The sequence below is a fragment of the Gymnodraco acuticeps genome, unplaced genomic scaffold (genome assembly GCF_902827175.1).
Source record: "Gymnodraco acuticeps unplaced genomic scaffold, fGymAcu1.1, whole genome shotgun sequence".
NCBI classification, from domain to species: Eukaryota; Metazoa; Chordata; class Actinopteri; order Perciformes; family Bathydraconidae; genus Gymnodraco; species Gymnodraco acuticeps.
This window is the reverse complement of record NW_022989768.1, coordinates 4,717,315-4,734,879: the sequence shown is the minus strand read 5'-3', so window position 1 is coordinate 4,734,879 and position 17,565 is coordinate 4,717,315. Positions and strand designations below refer to the sequence as shown.

The window sequence follows — 17,565 nt, the reverse complement described above, 5'->3', positions numbered from 1 at the left end:
TTGTTGGATTAAATCACTTGAGATCACACCTTAAAGGCGGATTGCTGCTTTAGAAGTCAATTAATTTTCACAATACACAGAGTAATAACAACTGTTGGTAATGAGCCAACCACTAAAGAGCAAATATTCCTGCCATTATTCGTCCATCATACATCTTCCCTCGCTCTGTTTACAATACCTAATGAATATCAATATCTATACCAATCTCAGTTTTTCTTTAGAGACCACGGAGATCCATAATGCTGTATATTCATTTCCAAATTTATCCCACGGTGAAGCCCTTTGGCAACACATTTTAATAACACTCCATGTGCCAAAATATATTACACTCCAACACTTTAAAGTTCCAAGAGTAAGCTCAAAAGAGGTGAAGTATCTTGGCAGAGCATAGAGCAAAATGCCACGCAGTCATATGCAACCCAGGGGATGAAGTGATTGATCTGTGACCTCGGACTCCGCCATAAGATATTGTGGTGAAGAGTGCGGGGGAGGGCATGGATAGTGAAAAAGGGACAAGCATGAGTCAGTAACAGAGTCTGCGAAAAGCTGTGGGAGCAGAGTAAGTGTTAACAACATCACAAGTAGGAGCAAGTCAAGTTACCACGTCAGGAGGCACAAAGAACTGGGAGTAGGATGATGGTAGGAGCCCAAAAGGTGATGGGACACATACATCCTGATCGTTTAATCATGTGAAGAGAATGAAGGGAATTGTTCATCCACAGCAGGCTGTCCACGGCAAGCTGATATGTGTTACCTCTCTCTTTACGTCACTCCCTTTTATTAGTAGCCTGTAATGAGTAGCCATGTGTGAAGGAGTGAGTTCAAGGATAATAAGCGATGTGTGAATCTCAATCCAGCACTTGTTGCCTGTATATGGTACATTCAAATGTACATTGGCAAATAATATATTAATCTAATTGTGTCTGATTATGCCATCTTGTGTCTTTGAGACAGAAATGTATTGACACAAACTGCAAAGAAAATAACTTTTTTTCTTTTGGCCACTGCCTCTACAAGCAAGATGACAGAGTACATGCGTAGTCAGACCAAATTAGAATCAACCCTGTTTGCCAAGAAAAGTATTTTCAATGTGTCAGAAGTTTTGTGGTACAATATTGACAAGTGACACTGAAAACAGAAAAAAAATTGCATTTTATTTTCCTCTAGAGTCATTAAGTCGCATATAAACGATCAATCAGTGCATTTTTCAGCACATGAGGAAAACAGGATAGTGTCCCCCTCTTTAACCACCTGTGTGCCAGAGCAGCAGGTCTGAAAGGCTTCAAGTTACCTTAATCACTTTGTTGAACACCTTCTTTGTTTTGTCTTGTGAGAGAAGTCCAAGGATGTGTCAGTTATGTGCTATTATCTCGTTTCAGACGCACGCCTACAGGTTCCAATAACACGCAACCCATGCGGCGTGATTTCCATAAACTATGACAAAAAAGTAATTTTTACCGCAATAATGACACGTTTCTTACAAACACTCTAGAGAAAGTTTGTGATGTTGGAAGAGAGTCAAACAAATATCACCTATTACTCATGTTACTTAGTACATTTGGGGCTTCACTTGCAAGCACAGCGCTTCGTCACTGCATAACAATCAGATGGCTGAGTGTTGGCAGTGCAACTGATGGAATTTTACTGAAAACAGATTTCGTCTTTGAACTTCCAGTTATTCCTGATCGAAAAGTATCATCCCTGGCTTTTAACGCTCTGGTCGCTTCTCTCAGCTTAATCACGCTTCCGGAGGACGTGGATTAACTTTTTTTCTCTTACATCTACCCGGGAAAAGAAGAAAAAACGCAGTACTTTAACTGAATTTCAGAATGTAAGTAGCCTATATGTGAGTGTTTGGTCCGGCAACAAAACAAAAAAAAGCGCTGGGGGTGCAGCAGCAACAAGTTCCTCAACAACTTGACAGCAGGCACAGTGGCGCTAAACATGTGATATTGTTTTGTAAAAGCGAACTGGCTGTACATCCTCCGTGTTAGAAACATCTAAATGACCAGTTGTGCGTGTGCGTAACAGGCCTATATGGCCCTTCGCCAAATAGGGAGTTAACAGTCTAACACAAACACGTGAATATGGATATGTGTCAGAAGTTTGTATGTGTCTATCGTTGTTTCTTGATGCGGATTTAAAGATATGAGGCAGTGAACGAGCGATCAGTCGGGAACTGGTATCCCCATAAACTTGGATTGCCGTCGCTTATTTCAATCACGTAAGACCCCTAATGGCGTTGTCCGGGCGAGGGTGTTACGTATATCTGTACAAGCTTTTCTGACAACACAGGCTTGTTGATATTTGTCTTAACTGTAGAGCCACCAAGGTGTTGCCTAAGAGAGTTTAAGCACGCCGACATTGCAAAGGGTTATTAGATTCATAAGTCAGCGAAGTGGTGGGCGATCTACTGAGCACAGCAGAAGTTCTCATATGATGACTTCAAACAAGACACATTACCTACCAGCATCTGTTGGAGTGAGTGGATATTAAGACACTTCTATCTCCAGGACAGCGTAGGGGAAAATGGTAAGTAGCAATGGAAACACACAGCATATAAAGGATGATTACCAGTAAATAGTCGCGCTTGCTATTTAGTCTGGCAACGCATTGCTGGAAGGGTTGGACTCAGAGGCTACTTGAGAAACTCAGTATCGAGACCCATGTCTGATGAGGCTGATGTTGACAAAGCTTGTGTGAGAAAAATATTGTGTGGCATTTCTTCGGCTCGGGATATGCCGGTACACTGAGAGAGGTAAGGAAATATTACATTGTGTCTGCGCGCAATGTGTGGATGTGATGTAGGCTGGAGACTAGTCTTGGAGGGTTGTGTGTTGGCAGTGCACTCTTAATATTTTATGCATGTAGTATGTTCTTTTCTTGCGGTGCCCATGCTTAAAAGAAAGCAACATGTGCCACTTACCTGTGACACCTGCCATAAACATGACATTAAGAACAATAGGGCTCAGTATCAGCGTGGCCATTTGGCGTGAGAGTGGAGCCTTTTTTTAAGGCAACTGTTCACTGAATTGAACCGGCGTTTGTGATATAGGTGCTGTTATCTGTAAGGAAATGTCCGACCAACATGTGATCAAATATTAACAGGACTGGTTTGGCAAGGGGGGGGATACACGTGACAATACGCGGGGAAGCAGCAGAGTAAAAAAGCAGTTTAAAGTGGGCACTCAAACAAAAGTATATATATTTTTGCGTGGCCCCTCATAGTTACCCTGGCTGTGTTATGCTTTCAGCACGTTGGACAGAGGCACCGGAGTCGTGCATGGACTAAACCGCCGAGTGGACGCCAACTCTCTTTCTCTCTTTCCCCAGCCCCCCTTTGCCAAACCTGGGATTGTTTTTTCAACTTTTGGTAAGCTTATTCTGTGGGAGCCTGTGGTCTGTAAACGGAAAATAAACGGGATTCTAAAAGGAGGAAAAAAAGGATATTTATATATAATTTTAAAAAACAGGAAACAGAAAAAAAAAGCGCTTGCCACTAAAAGATCCTGTGCTATAGGATATGATTTTTGTAGAGCATTGTGAAAGTTGAAATGTTAGGTCGTCTGGTCTTTTGCACACCACATTCTCGGTACCTATAAGCCCCCCCACACTGCGTTAAACTTCTGGGACATGCAAGTCTTGGTCGCGGAGATCTAACCACGCACATAGTGGTTGTCAGCCCTTGTAAAGGTAAGAGCAATCCATTGTTTTCATGTCACTCTTTTGTTCCTTTCGTCTTATCGGGCTTCTTCTGGCTTTTCTCAAATCAACTTCGGCTCTAAAACTACAGCATGCAGTCTTCGTCTTGGCAGTGTGTGAAATGTGGGCATCAGTGACCGAAATAACTCCGAATAGAAATGCGATCCAGGTGACCAATATCTCGTAGAACATTTTCCTTTATACAAGTACAATTTATAGAGGATTGTTGCGTGCACATTCATATGGACTTTGATTCATGTGTAGCGTTTAAATTGGGACTCGGTTTCGTGCTTCAAACAGTGCTTTTTCAAGCGGTTTTTTTCTCTCTTTTTTCTTTTTTTGGAGTTTCCGAACACTGGCTGCTGCAACACAATTTGCGTAATCGTTGCGTTGTGCCTAATCATGCTCCCAATATGGGACTTAAGACGCTGCAGTGATCCTTGCCTGCACGAGTATAGATGCTGGTGCATATCATACGAATGTCAAGAAAAACCTCCACCACTTTATCTATCTAGCTTTCTGTCTGTCTGTCTGTCTGTCTATCTATCTCTCTATCCATCTATTTGTGTGCTTATTTTTTCTTGTTTGGTCTGCTGCATTCATGTTTTGTCTTGATGTCAAACCCTCTGGATTTTGTTATCGACCAAAAATAGCCCTACTCTTTATCCCTCCACCCCCCTCCCTCCATCGCCCCCCCCTCCCGTCATCGCCATCAAATCACTTGTGTTTTTACTACGACCGCTCCACGGTTTCATTCATAAGGTGCTTTTCACTTCACCTGCTACCCTACCCCCCTCTTTTGTCCATACACGGCTCTGTGTCGACCTGTCAAACGCTGGCTGCGAATGAATAAAAAGATGAATCAATTCTTAATAGCTATGACTCGTGTAATTCGCCGGGTTCTGCCAAAGCGAGTCTCCTTTACAGTATACAAATTGTTCCATTATTTCCTGTGTAAAATTACAATAAATATGGGCGTGGTCAGAGTGCATCCACTGACAGATGTTATGGCTGAATGTGATGGAGAGAGATAAGATGGCTTGCAATTGCTCGGGAGGCATCGATTTGTATTTATCTTTCTTTTTTTATTCCAAATTAAGGCACGCGTAAAACCACATCACGTGAGGCTGTTAGATTTAGATGATCATCACACTAAACCGCTCTGGGATTTTATTTATCTGCTCTCCTGGAGAATTTGTAGCCTAAAAAATCGTCTCGCACCGATGCAGAAGCGGTGGATATTGTCTATTTCCTCTCTCTCCCTCTCCCTATCTCGTCTTCTTTTTTTTCCTCTGGTCAAAGATTTAAGATTTCTGATCCAAGACGAAGCAATTGCATGGCTAAACAACTGCGAGAGAAGAGAAAAGCCCCTACGCCCACTGGCAGTCCTGTTTTAATCACGGCTCTTCTTGCAGTCTGCATTTTAAATAAATAGCCTACTCCAAAACGAATGTAGCATATTCAGTAAATTCCTAATTGTATTCGAATTACGAGACTTCTCCGCTGGCGTTTTCGGTAATTGTCACCCACCAATGTAATGCGCGCAGATCGGTTACTGCAAATTATAGCCTATTACTCCTCATTTTATATGACAGTGAAACCAAAATAGATCATATTACTTATTAGGCTGCCCGACATTCATAAAAACACTCATTTTTGATAAAGGCTTTGTCGCAACAACAAAAAAACAGCAACGTTTCCGGATCATCAATACCACAAAACGTTTTTATTGCACAAATAATGATCAATCATGAATTAATCCAACGAAACGATAGACATTTTAGTTTATATAACATCAGAGAAATGGTGATGCTTTTAAATACATACTTGGCCTTTTATACACAAAAGCCACGAGAGAGTTGGATTATTTCTATTGCAGCAATCTTTTTCGGGTGTATTTTGTTTATCAATATAATCTATTTTCTCGCAGAATTACTATTTTCTGGCCATGTAGCAGTATTTTTAATATTGTTATTTTTTTCTACTGAGACATGGGATTATGGTGTGGGCGTGGGCGTGTTGGGTGGAGGAGGAGGGATGAGCGGAGGCGGGTTAGGAGGGGTCTGCGGGGTGGCACGACACACTTTGTATGTATGAAGGTTTTTTTATAGCACTTTTCTGCAATGTACGTCAGCGGATCAGTCCATAAATGGGGCTGCGTGTGTTTGTGTGCGGGCGTGCGCCTGCGTGCGCTCGCCACTGTGTGCGTGCGTCTCCGCGTGTGTTATCTTTACCGAGAATCTCCCCTCTCTCTCTCCCTCTCTCCGTCTCTCTGTCTCTCTCTCTCTCTCTCTCTCTCTCTGCACTCTCAGTTCTGCAGAGTTGGGGTGGGCGTCAATAACAAACCTGATGGTAGGTTTCATTGCAAAAATCAGATGACATTCTTTCGGTAGGCCTATTTATTTAACGACGAATAAATAAATGCATTTATCAGAAACAAGGATTAAAACTAACATTATTCTAGATTGTCTCATAATGTGTTCTTTGCTTTTTCCTAATGTTAATGTTGGCCTTTGTGTGTCGTTTTTTGCGTGGCGATCAATTCGTGCGCTTTGGAAGCTAAAGGGATTTGGTTAAATCTGGTATTCATTACAGGGTGTTTCAGTGTTCTTTTAATATTATTAATAGCAGTGTCCCTTTAATAAAACTCGTTTTTTTTATTGTGCTTGCCAGACCTTGCCACTACGTTTTCATTCATGAAATGTAACAACTTGTCCATTTATCTGAGCTGATGTCTGATATTAATTATAAATAGGCTATTGATTAATTCTGGCTATAGATGGCGGAAATCTCGACCCACGGCTAGGCGGGCGTCACGATATATTTAGAGCGAAAAAATTAATCATCTTAATCATTATGTAAATGTGGGCTACATCGCCCGCCGCCGCCGTCGCTGCTGCAATGCTTTAGTCACCACCATCATCTTCATCACTAACACTTTCATCCAATTAACAGGCGTGTTTAAACAAGTTATAGCACGAGCCTTTTATTCCGAACCTTTAATTATCAGTTATTTGTCACAGTGGCGTGATTGTTATTTTACAGCGATGGAGCCCACGACAAGTTATTAATACACAGTGGATGGTAGTTTCTCTTACTGTAAAATACATTTTATATGCCGGACCACTGCGGGACTGCAAGGGTTCATGATGATGATAGTGCGTGTGTGTGTGTGTGTGTGTGTGTGTGTGTGTGTGTGTGTGTGGTGTGTGTGTGTGTGTGTGTGGTGTGTGTGTGTGTGTGTGTGTGTGTGTGTGTGTGTGTGTGTGTGTGTGTGTGTGTGGTGTGTGTGTGTGTGTGTGTGTGTGTGTGTGTGTGTGTGTGTGAATGTTCGATCATGCCGGCAAACCATCCAAGTGTGTCTCTCAGCATGTGAACATGCAGCACATCACTGAATCCGAGCAACTTCTTGAAATAATAAAACAAAGGCTTTATATATTTGCATTTTCTGTATGTCAAATGGACTAAAATTGAGGTTTGAAATAACTTAAAGGTGGATTATTATCATGTTAATAAGGGACACATTTATGTTATGTCCATTAAGTACAAATAAGTATCTATTGTTGCATATGGTTAAAGCAATCAGAATGCATATTCAAGCCATTGCTTTAGTTCTCTAACAGTCTCATTTGTGTAGCAAAATGCTTTATGAGTTCTTGGAGAGAATACTTTAGCATTTCCAAGTAATTTTGTCTCCTGATAAGTGTGTTTTCATTCAGCAGTGAACCATGCAAAGGTTATTGATGCTGTGGTGTTATTGGATAAGGGAGGAGGGAGGCATAAGCCAAGAAAAGAGACAGACAGAGACAGAGAGGAGCTTAATAGGCTATGGAGTGATCTGCAGTCTGTGCCACTATAGAAATAATGTCTCAGCTGTATGAGGATGTGAGGAGAGGATGTGGAGCTTGGTCCTCTGTGTCTGCCTGATGATTACAATAAAGGTTATTGTCAACACAGGAGGGATGAGAATTAACTCCTCACGGCTGCATGTGATTATTAAAGGGCTGTATGGCTTTACCTGTTTACCAGTCTAGATTTTTCTCCACTGTTCTCCAGCTCACCCTCGCCTCGTTTGACGTCATCCAACCTCATACAACATCTTTTTCTCAGTTGACGTGTTCGCTCCAAGGGGGAATGCAATTTCACTTTGATCAAAATACCCTCACCGTCTTCCTTTATCCACGGTGAAAATGACATTTTACAAAATGTCATTTTGTCCGTGTTACACAGTTCCTCTCTGGCACAAGGAGGCATAATTCTACTTGTTAAGTGAAGCTTCCGGCAGTGCGGACCTGTCAGCATCATGCTGCATTTGGCAAGAGAAGCCTTGAAAGGTTATACAAGTGTGTCGTGTTGTCAGCTCCTGGTTGTTTCTTCTTTCTGCTGCACAAACAGGCGAAAGGTTCTGAGCGGGAAAGATGTGAGGGGAGACTGTTTCTGTGAATGTTGGGCCATGAATGGCGTAATTAAAACATGTAGAAATGTGTATTTTCCCAATGTGACAGATAGTGTCAATCATGTTCCTGCAGAGAAAACTTAAATCTTAAGAGAGCTTCTGCCTCAGCTCCAATGAAATAGTGGTTTAGCAGTTCTCAAAAGACTTCTTTTGGCCTTATACAGACCTTCTGCTGTCAATCTGCAGTTGGACCCTTAATCAGATGAGGCAAAAACATCCCTAACACTGCTCACAATGTATGGCTGCTCCCAGCTATTAGACATGATATTCACTTCATTCAGAAATGCAGTCCTCTCATGTAAGCCAAAGCACTTTTCTTGATACGCCGGCTTCAGTTGTGTTGTATTAGCAGAAATGAGAGAGACCATGTTGTTGTTTTTGCTCTTCTAATGAGATGCCAAGTGATTTATTTATGAATTACTTGTTTGGAACAGCCCCCTTGTGCAGTGTACACTTTTTTTGTTATCCTCTTTGGAGTCATGTCGCTCAGTGATTGCTGATGCAACTCTTTGTCATCCAGAGTTTGCCCTCACCTCCTGTGAGCCTTCGGGGAGGGCTATATCTATCTTGGCATGTCCCCGGGTGTGTTGGAGGTGGGAGTGACTCATTAAGCAGGTGTGAGCATCCACTCCCATACTGCTACATGCCAAACAAGAGCTCTCCAGCTCATAAGCTCGTGCAGGGAAGAATCATGATGGCAATATAGCAAACGCATCACAATAAATCTTTACACTGGACCAGGGCCAAGTCACAAGGATAATGAGCTGCTATTTCCCCATTATGCTCACTCTTGTATTCATCAGAGGTGGAGTTTCCAAGCGTTCATCACCCATTGAAAGGTTGTGGCTCCACTGACATTTTTATTTGAGTTCTGCATTACAAAAGGAATGACTTGTTCCCATTTGTTCCAGATGAGTGGAAATAGTGTATCAAGCATTGAAGTTTAATTCTCTGAGCGAGCTCTATGTATACAATTTTAACGTGTTTTTTTAGCCCACATTTGGTAATAATAACCTGTGAAAGCTGGTTACACACTGCAGAGCACTTGCAGGGGAGTCGTCCATCTGTTATGGAGATAGCTCAAAAAGCAAGGAGAAGCAGAATTGTTTTCAGTGAGTTCACATCTTTGTTAGCCTCCATTGCCATCCACATGTTTTAACACCTCTTACGTTTTACAGCATCACATTTATAAGCCTCCTCTAAGCTGATATTCAGGGATTTATATATAACAGAAATGAATCAGACTTTAGGCATATATTGAGCTTCTTTGGCTATAAAAGGATGTAGGCTGCTTAAAATTGATTGGTGGACGTTCACAAGTAGGTGCCTTCTTTTTTAAGCATATATTCTACATTATATTGCCTCCTCACGGTTCAGGAAATGTTTATTTTTAAGTTCTCTGAATATCTAATTTTACACAAATAGGCCATCTGTAAATGGCACACAATGCATCACGAATTTGTGAGACGCGTTGTTACGCAAAACCTTCAAAAGCACGCCATCTCTCTGGCCTCAGTGAGAAATACGAAAATACGGAAGAGGAGAGTCTTCCCTTGTGTTTAATATATTGCCAGAAATTATAGTGTGGATGCGAGCTGCATGGTATGCGGACAAACAGAAGCACATAATGCACGCTGAAAGCGCATTAATAGTTCCGCCTCGGGGCTGTTTAAACAGGAGTTTGGCGGCGACCAGTCAGCCAGCGGCAGGTCACATGTTGCAGCGTCATTGTGTAGTAAAGTTACTGTAGTTGCAAAGAGGCTCCTCATTTCAGCTCCAGAGGTCTCTCATCCCGTGGTGCTGCTGCTGCTGCTGCGGCGTTTCAGCATGCGACAACTCAACTTTCCGACCATCTCCAAAGGAGCCGTGCAGCCATGGGAGTGCATTACCTCATCCATGCAATTTCCACCATCAATAATTTAATCTATTTGCTCCAAAGCTGAAGAGATATCCTGAAGCTTGTCGGGAGAGTACAGAGAGGGAAAAATATCGCTAAAGTAAATTAGCCTACTTAGGGAGTTGTCCAACACATCCCAGATGACACTACTGTCCTGTTGAATGGTCTGTTTTACGACTGGGCAGTAAAAGGTATGTGTTTGTTTTTCGATAAGTTATGTTAAGCACTTTGGCTTTGTTTGATGCTGCTTGAGAAAAAGACAGAGGTGTGTGCGCGTGCGTGCGTGCGTGCGTGTGTGTGTGTGTGTGTGTGTGTGTTGGGGAGGTGGAGGTAGGAGATAGGGTGGGGTGGGGGGGTCTAAAAGTAGCTCGATCAAGTCAGGTTATCCTGCACAGACAGCGCCGCAGCCCGAGAGGGGATATGTGTAACCTTATCCTCTCGTTCATTAATAAAAAACGGAGTTATTATGTTGATTGGGTTTCCAGTGGAGAGCACGAGCTCAGCAGATGTAATCTCGAGACGAAGAAAGACCACTGTGGTTTCATTATTGGAGTAGCCTGAGCAAATGTGGCGTGTTATTAGTACATCTCGTAAGAAGCTAAGTGGAAAGAGTCCAGCAGCGCGCCTATGTATGAAATCGGCCACGTTTGAAAATTTGACGGCAACTTTCTGCTCATAAATAACTCAATAAACTCTTTGTTCAGGGTGTTAGTCTGTATTATATTATCAGAACCTGCGCTGTGAACACGCACATAAAAAAAAACTCCAGATAGTTTTTGTATGGTTGTTTTGGAAGGGGGGGGGGGGGGGGGGGGACTTTGATGAACTCATTAAGACTTTATAGGAAACCCGAGACCTGAACGCCCAGCGACGTCGGCCAACATACACGCTTGGATCTATTTCTTGGTGTTGTGTGCTCGCTTTGAATAACTTCAAATTACTAGCCAGAATGATAAAGTTCCATTTATAGAGTGGTGGAAAGCTGGCTCCTTCTTGACAGCTCCGTGTGAACATATCTGGAACATAGCACAACACACGGGCTGGTTATATGATGGTTCAATGGTCAATTAATGGCGTGTTATATATATATACATATATAATAACAAGCATATTATGACAACATGTCAGAGATGTGACTACATAGCATTTAAGAGAGAAGTTTGTTTACTATTATGCACAACATAAGTTAAATACACTGTGATCTATCTATCTATCTATCTCGCATTTCACATGAGGGAGGGAGATACAGATGGGAGGAAGGTGGAGAAAGGGAGAAAAAAGAAGGAGCTGTTATTATTACACGGTCTCATACGCCACCCAGTGTACAGAATGTTGAATTGCAGCGTTGTGAATTTGAGCTACAAGTCTGTTGGTTATTTCAGTGGTTAAGTTTTAAAGTTGGTAATTGAAGGTTTAAGGGAATTGTTCTCGTTATAATTGTCATCCTTAAGTCATCCATTATGTAACTTCAGTTAGGATTTTTAACATATTGTGTTGCTGCTGTAGTCCATCTATTGCCCACTGTCACATGCATTGTGGGAGGGAAGCAAAGACTAATTTGGATAGCCCAGATCACTCAGCAGCTATTTGAATGCCGGCTGTCTGTGGCAGTGGCCGGGGTTGGCCAGGAGGCCAGGTATAATCCCTTAGTGATGCTCATCTATTACTAAACATGCTCTGAAACTGTGTCAGATTGAAAACAGATCTCAAGGAAGCAAGCTTGCACATATGTCAGCCATTACTGCAGGCTACTCTACAGTAATTGCCTTTTCTTTAAGTGCTGCATTGTGGCACACAAGGGGTCCTCTCCGATAGAAGTGTTGATATCACGTGCAATGTTTTTCTTCCGAACATTTGGCATTGTGCACCGTACATGTTGAACATGACAAAACATGTTGCTAGGTAAATAGCTCTAACCCGACACGGTTCTTGAGGAATTGAACAAAGATGAATGCCCACAGGGGAGCCGTGGTAGCGGTAGAGAACAAATGTTGCTATAGGTCATACCTTTCCATTCAAATTGAGTTGGAACATGTTCCCTCTATCATCACTGCTGTTAGATTGTTGATATTCCTTTATAACAGTTCCTTATATATCATTAAGGCTGTTGATAAAGATGAAGCCATAAAGTGTGCTGACATTTGCAGGGAGGCAACATTACTGAATGTGTAATAACACTAGCTATTCTAGTTCTTTCATGCTTTAGAGCAACTTTTCAGCATCTGCCAAAGCAGGCATTTATCACTTTAATCCCCACCTGGCACAAAGAATAAAAGTGAGGGTAAGTTACATATCCCCACCATACAGCCGCGCTCTCAAAGCAGATAAACAGGTGGTCATCAAGAGACGTCAAAGCCAACAGTAGACAGAGTCCACACACTCACCTGCTCCTATTGTTCTGGGTGTTTCATGCTCTAGGCGTGTTGTCTTGAATAAAGGCGTGTTTGCAGGGGTTATTGCAGGCTTTATCTTTCCTCATCTTTACTAATCTACTTTTTTGTTTAAAAGAACTGTCATACTTGGAAAGCCATGACTCTTAATGTATTATGATACACAGCTGAATTAGTTGTATCAATCTACATTTCATCAAGATAAAAGATCTCTTTGTCAGATGCTTTTTAACAATCAAACCAGTCGCTTAGCTGGTCTAGAGGCTTCTCTAAAAAGTACATTTGATTCCAAACATTCCTCAGTATGCGGTTCCTCCCTCGCTTTATTATTCATACTCATTGTGTTAACTCGCAAGCCGCTTTTTCATTAACTGTGAAATCCAGCAGTGCACATAAAATGTTCCTTCACTAGATGTATAAAACAAGAGCGAACCAATCAGTTGTCACATTTAGCCTCTAGTAGATATAAGCCAGAGATTCTCCACCAGTCCCACAGCAATTAAATGATTCATTGCCTTTATCACATTTTAACAGGATGTTGATTGAGAGCATAAGCCATATTGATTGTCCTGATGGAAACAGGAAATCACAGAGATAGAAATAAAATCATTTGTTGTTCCCGGTGTGAGGATACCCGGGGGAACAGCATGCAATTGCACACTGTTGAGTGGCATTACCCCCAGCAACCTCCTCCCCTCCATTCTCTCCCCTATGGAGACCTGGAAAGGACGTCATCTGTGGTTGTTATGCTGCGAAATGACGCTGGCACTCTCTCCACCCCCTGCTACTGCAATATTACCCCTGTGGTCTGTTACGGAAGATGCAGCACTCTTCGTCTGCACCATTTCCAGCATGAAGTTTGACGCCTAACAGTAATCAGCCCTCTGCTTTCATTTCCGTCATGTGGAAGTAGAGCCATTTGAGCGTGATGCTGATAATAATATCAGCCTAAATGCATCCTACACATAAAGCTCGTGACTGGCCTTGATCCCGTAAACCTACATCATTTTCTTTGCTGGGAAGCCTCACAGACAATTCTTGTTATTTAAACCAAAGCCATAACAATACTGAAGGGTTAATAAGCTTGATATATAGACTTTTGTTGGCGGTATTTAATGAAATATAGGTAATTATCCCCTTATTCCTGGCTTTGTCCTCATTGTTGTTTTAATTGGTGAGAGGAAAAATACCCCCATCTCCCTGCAAACACATACAAGCCAGCCCCTCCCCATGCCCTCCCGCTAACATACACTCACACACTCTGGAGCTGCACGTCACTGAGCTCAGGGAATGAGTGGCTCATTAAGAAGAAGGATGTGATATTCTGAATCGAGACTGTGAGACTCCCAGCACATCTATTTATAGACGAGATATCTCTATGGCAGTCACAGTGCTGTTGGTTAATTGCAGCCACGGCCCCTGATACCAATTAAGAGTGAAACAAATGCTTTTAAGGTGGGGTTTCTGCTCCTCCCTCACTGTTCACGTCCTCGTGTCCGTTCTGAGTGTGTTTGCGCGCCGTGTTTTCCAGTATCAAGTTGGGACATGCAGAGTGCAGTCAAAGCCTCGGTCAGGCTATTTTTAAATGAGCCCCTGTGGAAAGCAAGATCTAGATTTTCTTTTCATTATGGTTGCTTTTATATCTCGGGCTGTTGGATGTCCACCAATTCATTGATTTTCTGTGAGTATTTGAGCTTCTCAAAGGTAAGGGATGTATATGCTCGAGCAATGTGTGTTCAGTATTTCCGCTACACCTGGCTCCTTGTGGCTCCTTTCCCTTTGCTTATCTTGTGAGTTGTTCGAGATCGGTACTTCGCAGCGCAGGGAGGATGAAACATCTTTCTGTCATGTAGTTTCCTCATGACATCCTGTTAGTTCATCCTGCAGTGCTCTCACCGTCCACCTGCAGAAAACAAACAGTGACCCTCAACAAACTCCTGATTCCCTCACGTGACTGTGAGGTTAAGTAACATACCTGTCTGACAGCACACAGTTTCTAAAAGGAAAAATAATACTTCAGCAGTGGTGTTTGTCATAGCTGACACAATCAGTCAGTAAGTGCTGCCTATGTTTGAAGTTCCCCTGAAGGTTGATAATAATGATTTTGTTACCGGGGTAATGTCATAGTCAGATAATAGAAGATAATGCATGAGCTCTTCAAACAAACAAAACAAACAGACGCATATCCTTATGTAAACACATGCAGAGCCTTTCGGAAAGTAGTCCCAGTTTACAATTGACCATCACATGGTAGAAGGCAATCAGGCATCCATTATTGGCCACCTGTACATTTGATGTTTACTTTATTAAACATTGAAACACCTGCTCTAATAAACATACAGTTTAAGAATATGCAAATGTGATATGTCCTTTTATAAAGTGTAAAAGATGTGGGTCTGAGCTTTCAAAACTGACAGTACAATACATCATCCAGGCAGTGAGGGATGAATGACAGATATAAAACGAGTCCATTATAAAACTACACCTCCTTGCACACTCTAGAAACACACTGCACAGTTTAACACACCAGTTAAAAATAGCTCATAAATAATAACAAGCCTGCAAGAATGTAGTGACATCTATTTGTGTGATCTTATCTTTTGTGTTAAGCAATATATTTGAAGCTCAGCACAGATTGTGTGACTGCCAACAAATACAAATCCAAGCCAGACCTCACATAGGAACAGAGAGATGTTAGTTTGCAAACAATTGGAAAACAGTGACAACACAGCACCAATATTGGTTTTAATTTTGATTATTCAAAAATACTACTGGTTCTCTTTTTGGCTTTCAAAGAAACGGTAGAGGGTATAAATAAACATGGTGCATTATGGATCAAGAATAAGCTAGCTTCATTGAAAATGCTCTTTGAATAACAGTCTTGTTCTCTCTTCCCCTTCCTCCCCTCTTGTTCCTCTTTCTTACCCCTCCAGTTCCACCAGGTTAGAAGAGTGATGACCATCCTGTTCCTTACTATGGTTATTTCATACTTCAGTTGCATGAGAGCTGCGCCCCTGAGAGACGTCCCGGGCATGCGGGGCCATCGGACGGAGGGCTACTTGGGCGCTGCTGCGACGGCCGTACGAGGCCATGGGACTCCTCAGAGTGATGGGGGGCCGGGCCAGCGCGGGGAACTGCCCTCACTCACAGACACGTTTGAGCAGGTGATAGAGGAGCTGCTGGAAGTGGAGGGAGAGGCGGCAAAGCTGGCACAGGGGCCTGATAAGAGCCAGGGAGCAGGGGGCCCGTCCTCCATGGTCACCACAGAGACCAAGGATGTCGACCTGTACGACTCGCGGGTGATGATCAGCAACCAAGTGCCTTTGGAGCCGCCGTTGCTCTTTCTTCTGGAGGAATACAAAAACTATCTGGATGCCGCTAATATGTCCATGAGGGTGCGGCGACACTCCGATCCCTCACGGCGCGGAGAGCTCAGTGTATGTGACAGTATTAGCCAGTGGGTGACAGCTGTGGATAAAAAGACGGCAATAGACATGTCTGGGCAGACAGTTACCGTCATGGAAAAGGTCCCTGTCCCCAATGGCCAACTGAAGCAATACTTTTATGAGACCAAATGCAACCCCATGGGGTACACAAAGGAGGGATGCAGAGGAATAGACAAGCGGCATTATAATTCCCAATGCAGGACAACCCAGTCCTACGTGCGAGCACTTACCATGGATAGCAAAAAGAAGATTGGCTGGCGGTTTATAAGGATAGACACTTCATGTGTATGCACATTGACCATTAAAAGAGGGAGATAGTGTATAAAATGTATAGATTTTATTGAAGAGTTTAAAAAAGAGAATAAAGAGAAAATATCTATTTGTATATATACATAACAGGGTAAATTATTCCGTCAAATGAAAATTTTATGGACTGCATGTAAAAAAAGATGAAGTTTATACAGTAAAAGTGATACTACAGTCTATTTATTGAACATATTCATGACCTTGTAAACAATTAAAAAAAATCTGATCAGTCATTTGCGCCCAGTTTAAATTACTATATCACATCCCTCAAGACATTGTGATTTGTTTACGTTGCCAAGAATTAGAAAATGAAGGAAAAAAAACAGGCAAGGAATGAGAGAGGACAGTTCCATCTTCAAAAGCTTGCATGCTGCTTCAATTGTGAATTGACACTTACAAAAAAGGATATGATGCTGACCAAAAAACATTTTGTTTACATATTCAGCAGAAAACAATTTTCCTCTCAAGTAATTTATCTGTTTACTGTTCTAAACTTCTCAAGGTAATGTTGGAAATACATACTATGTCAAGGTGCTGTTGTCAAAGCTTTGCTGTTTATTTTTTTATTCCCACCAGAGGAAAGATATATAAAAAAACTATTATATATATATATTTATATATACATATAAATATATATGTATGTATATATATATATAAAATCTATTCATTGACATGTTTCTGGGTTAATATTATTCATTTTGTATGTTGTGAAGTTGTTTGCAATATTAAACTGAAATATTTGAAGAAATAAAAATGACTATAGGCAACTGAAAAACAAAATCAATGTCGATAAAGTTTCAACAGTGCATTTCCAGGCAGGATCAACTTCTCTATGACAGGCAGGCAGGCGGGGAGGAAGGCCGGCACACACATACATGTGCACACACACAAACACCAAATGATTACCATTAATGACCAGGATACTAAATACATATCAGAGGCATGCAAGAAAAAAAGTTGAGGAGTCAATGCATTGGGTAATATGTAGAGTTTTGGGTGGAAACACTGTATATTTTACAGTGGAAAAATCCTCCTGAGCCACTTCCTGCTCCCAAACCTGCACATTACAAACTTACATTGTGTCATTTAATACTTTGGTATTCATACAGAGGGTTTAAGAGATTGACTCATCTCAATATGTAATATTTCACAAGTATAAGAACTTAGCATAACAAGTGTAGACTAGTACAATTAGGCTGAGTTTGACACTGATGCATTAACCCACACGTACATTTGTTTACACTAAAATATACACCCACCCAACATTTTCTCAGCAGAGCATGGTAATCCCATTTTAAATCTTCTACAAAAGAACAATCATCACAGATTGTATGCAGCTGTTCATTGACTGTGAGCAGGAGGAAAATC

General features: G+C 41.8%; 1 protein-coding gene across 9 annotated transcripts; it reads left to right on the top strand.

Annotated features, from left to right (window-relative positions):
- The first annotated feature begins 1,569 nt into the window (after positions 1-1,569).
- On the top strand, positions 1,570-16,430 carry bdnf (brain-derived neurotrophic factor). 9 transcript variants are annotated; one of them, XM_034218343.1, is made up of 3 exons: positions 1,592-1,831; positions 3,255-3,373; positions 15,379-16,430. In XM_034218343.1, the coding sequence occupies exon 3, from the start codon at positions 15,400-15,402 to the stop codon at positions 16,207-16,209; it is 810 nt and encodes a 269-aa protein (XP_034074234.1). In that variant the 5' UTR covers positions 1,592-1,831; positions 3,255-3,373; positions 15,379-15,399; the 3' UTR covers positions 16,210-16,430. The 9 variants fall into 9 exon arrangements, with proteins under 9 accessions (XP_034074244.1, XP_034074234.1, XP_034074270.1 ...); XM_034218334.1 differs by lacking the exon at positions 1,592-1,831 and adding an exon at positions 2,244-2,532; XM_034218318.1 differs by lacking the exon at positions 1,592-1,831 and adding an exon at positions 2,585-2,758.
- The last annotated feature ends 1,135 nt before the right edge of the window (positions 16,431-17,565 follow it).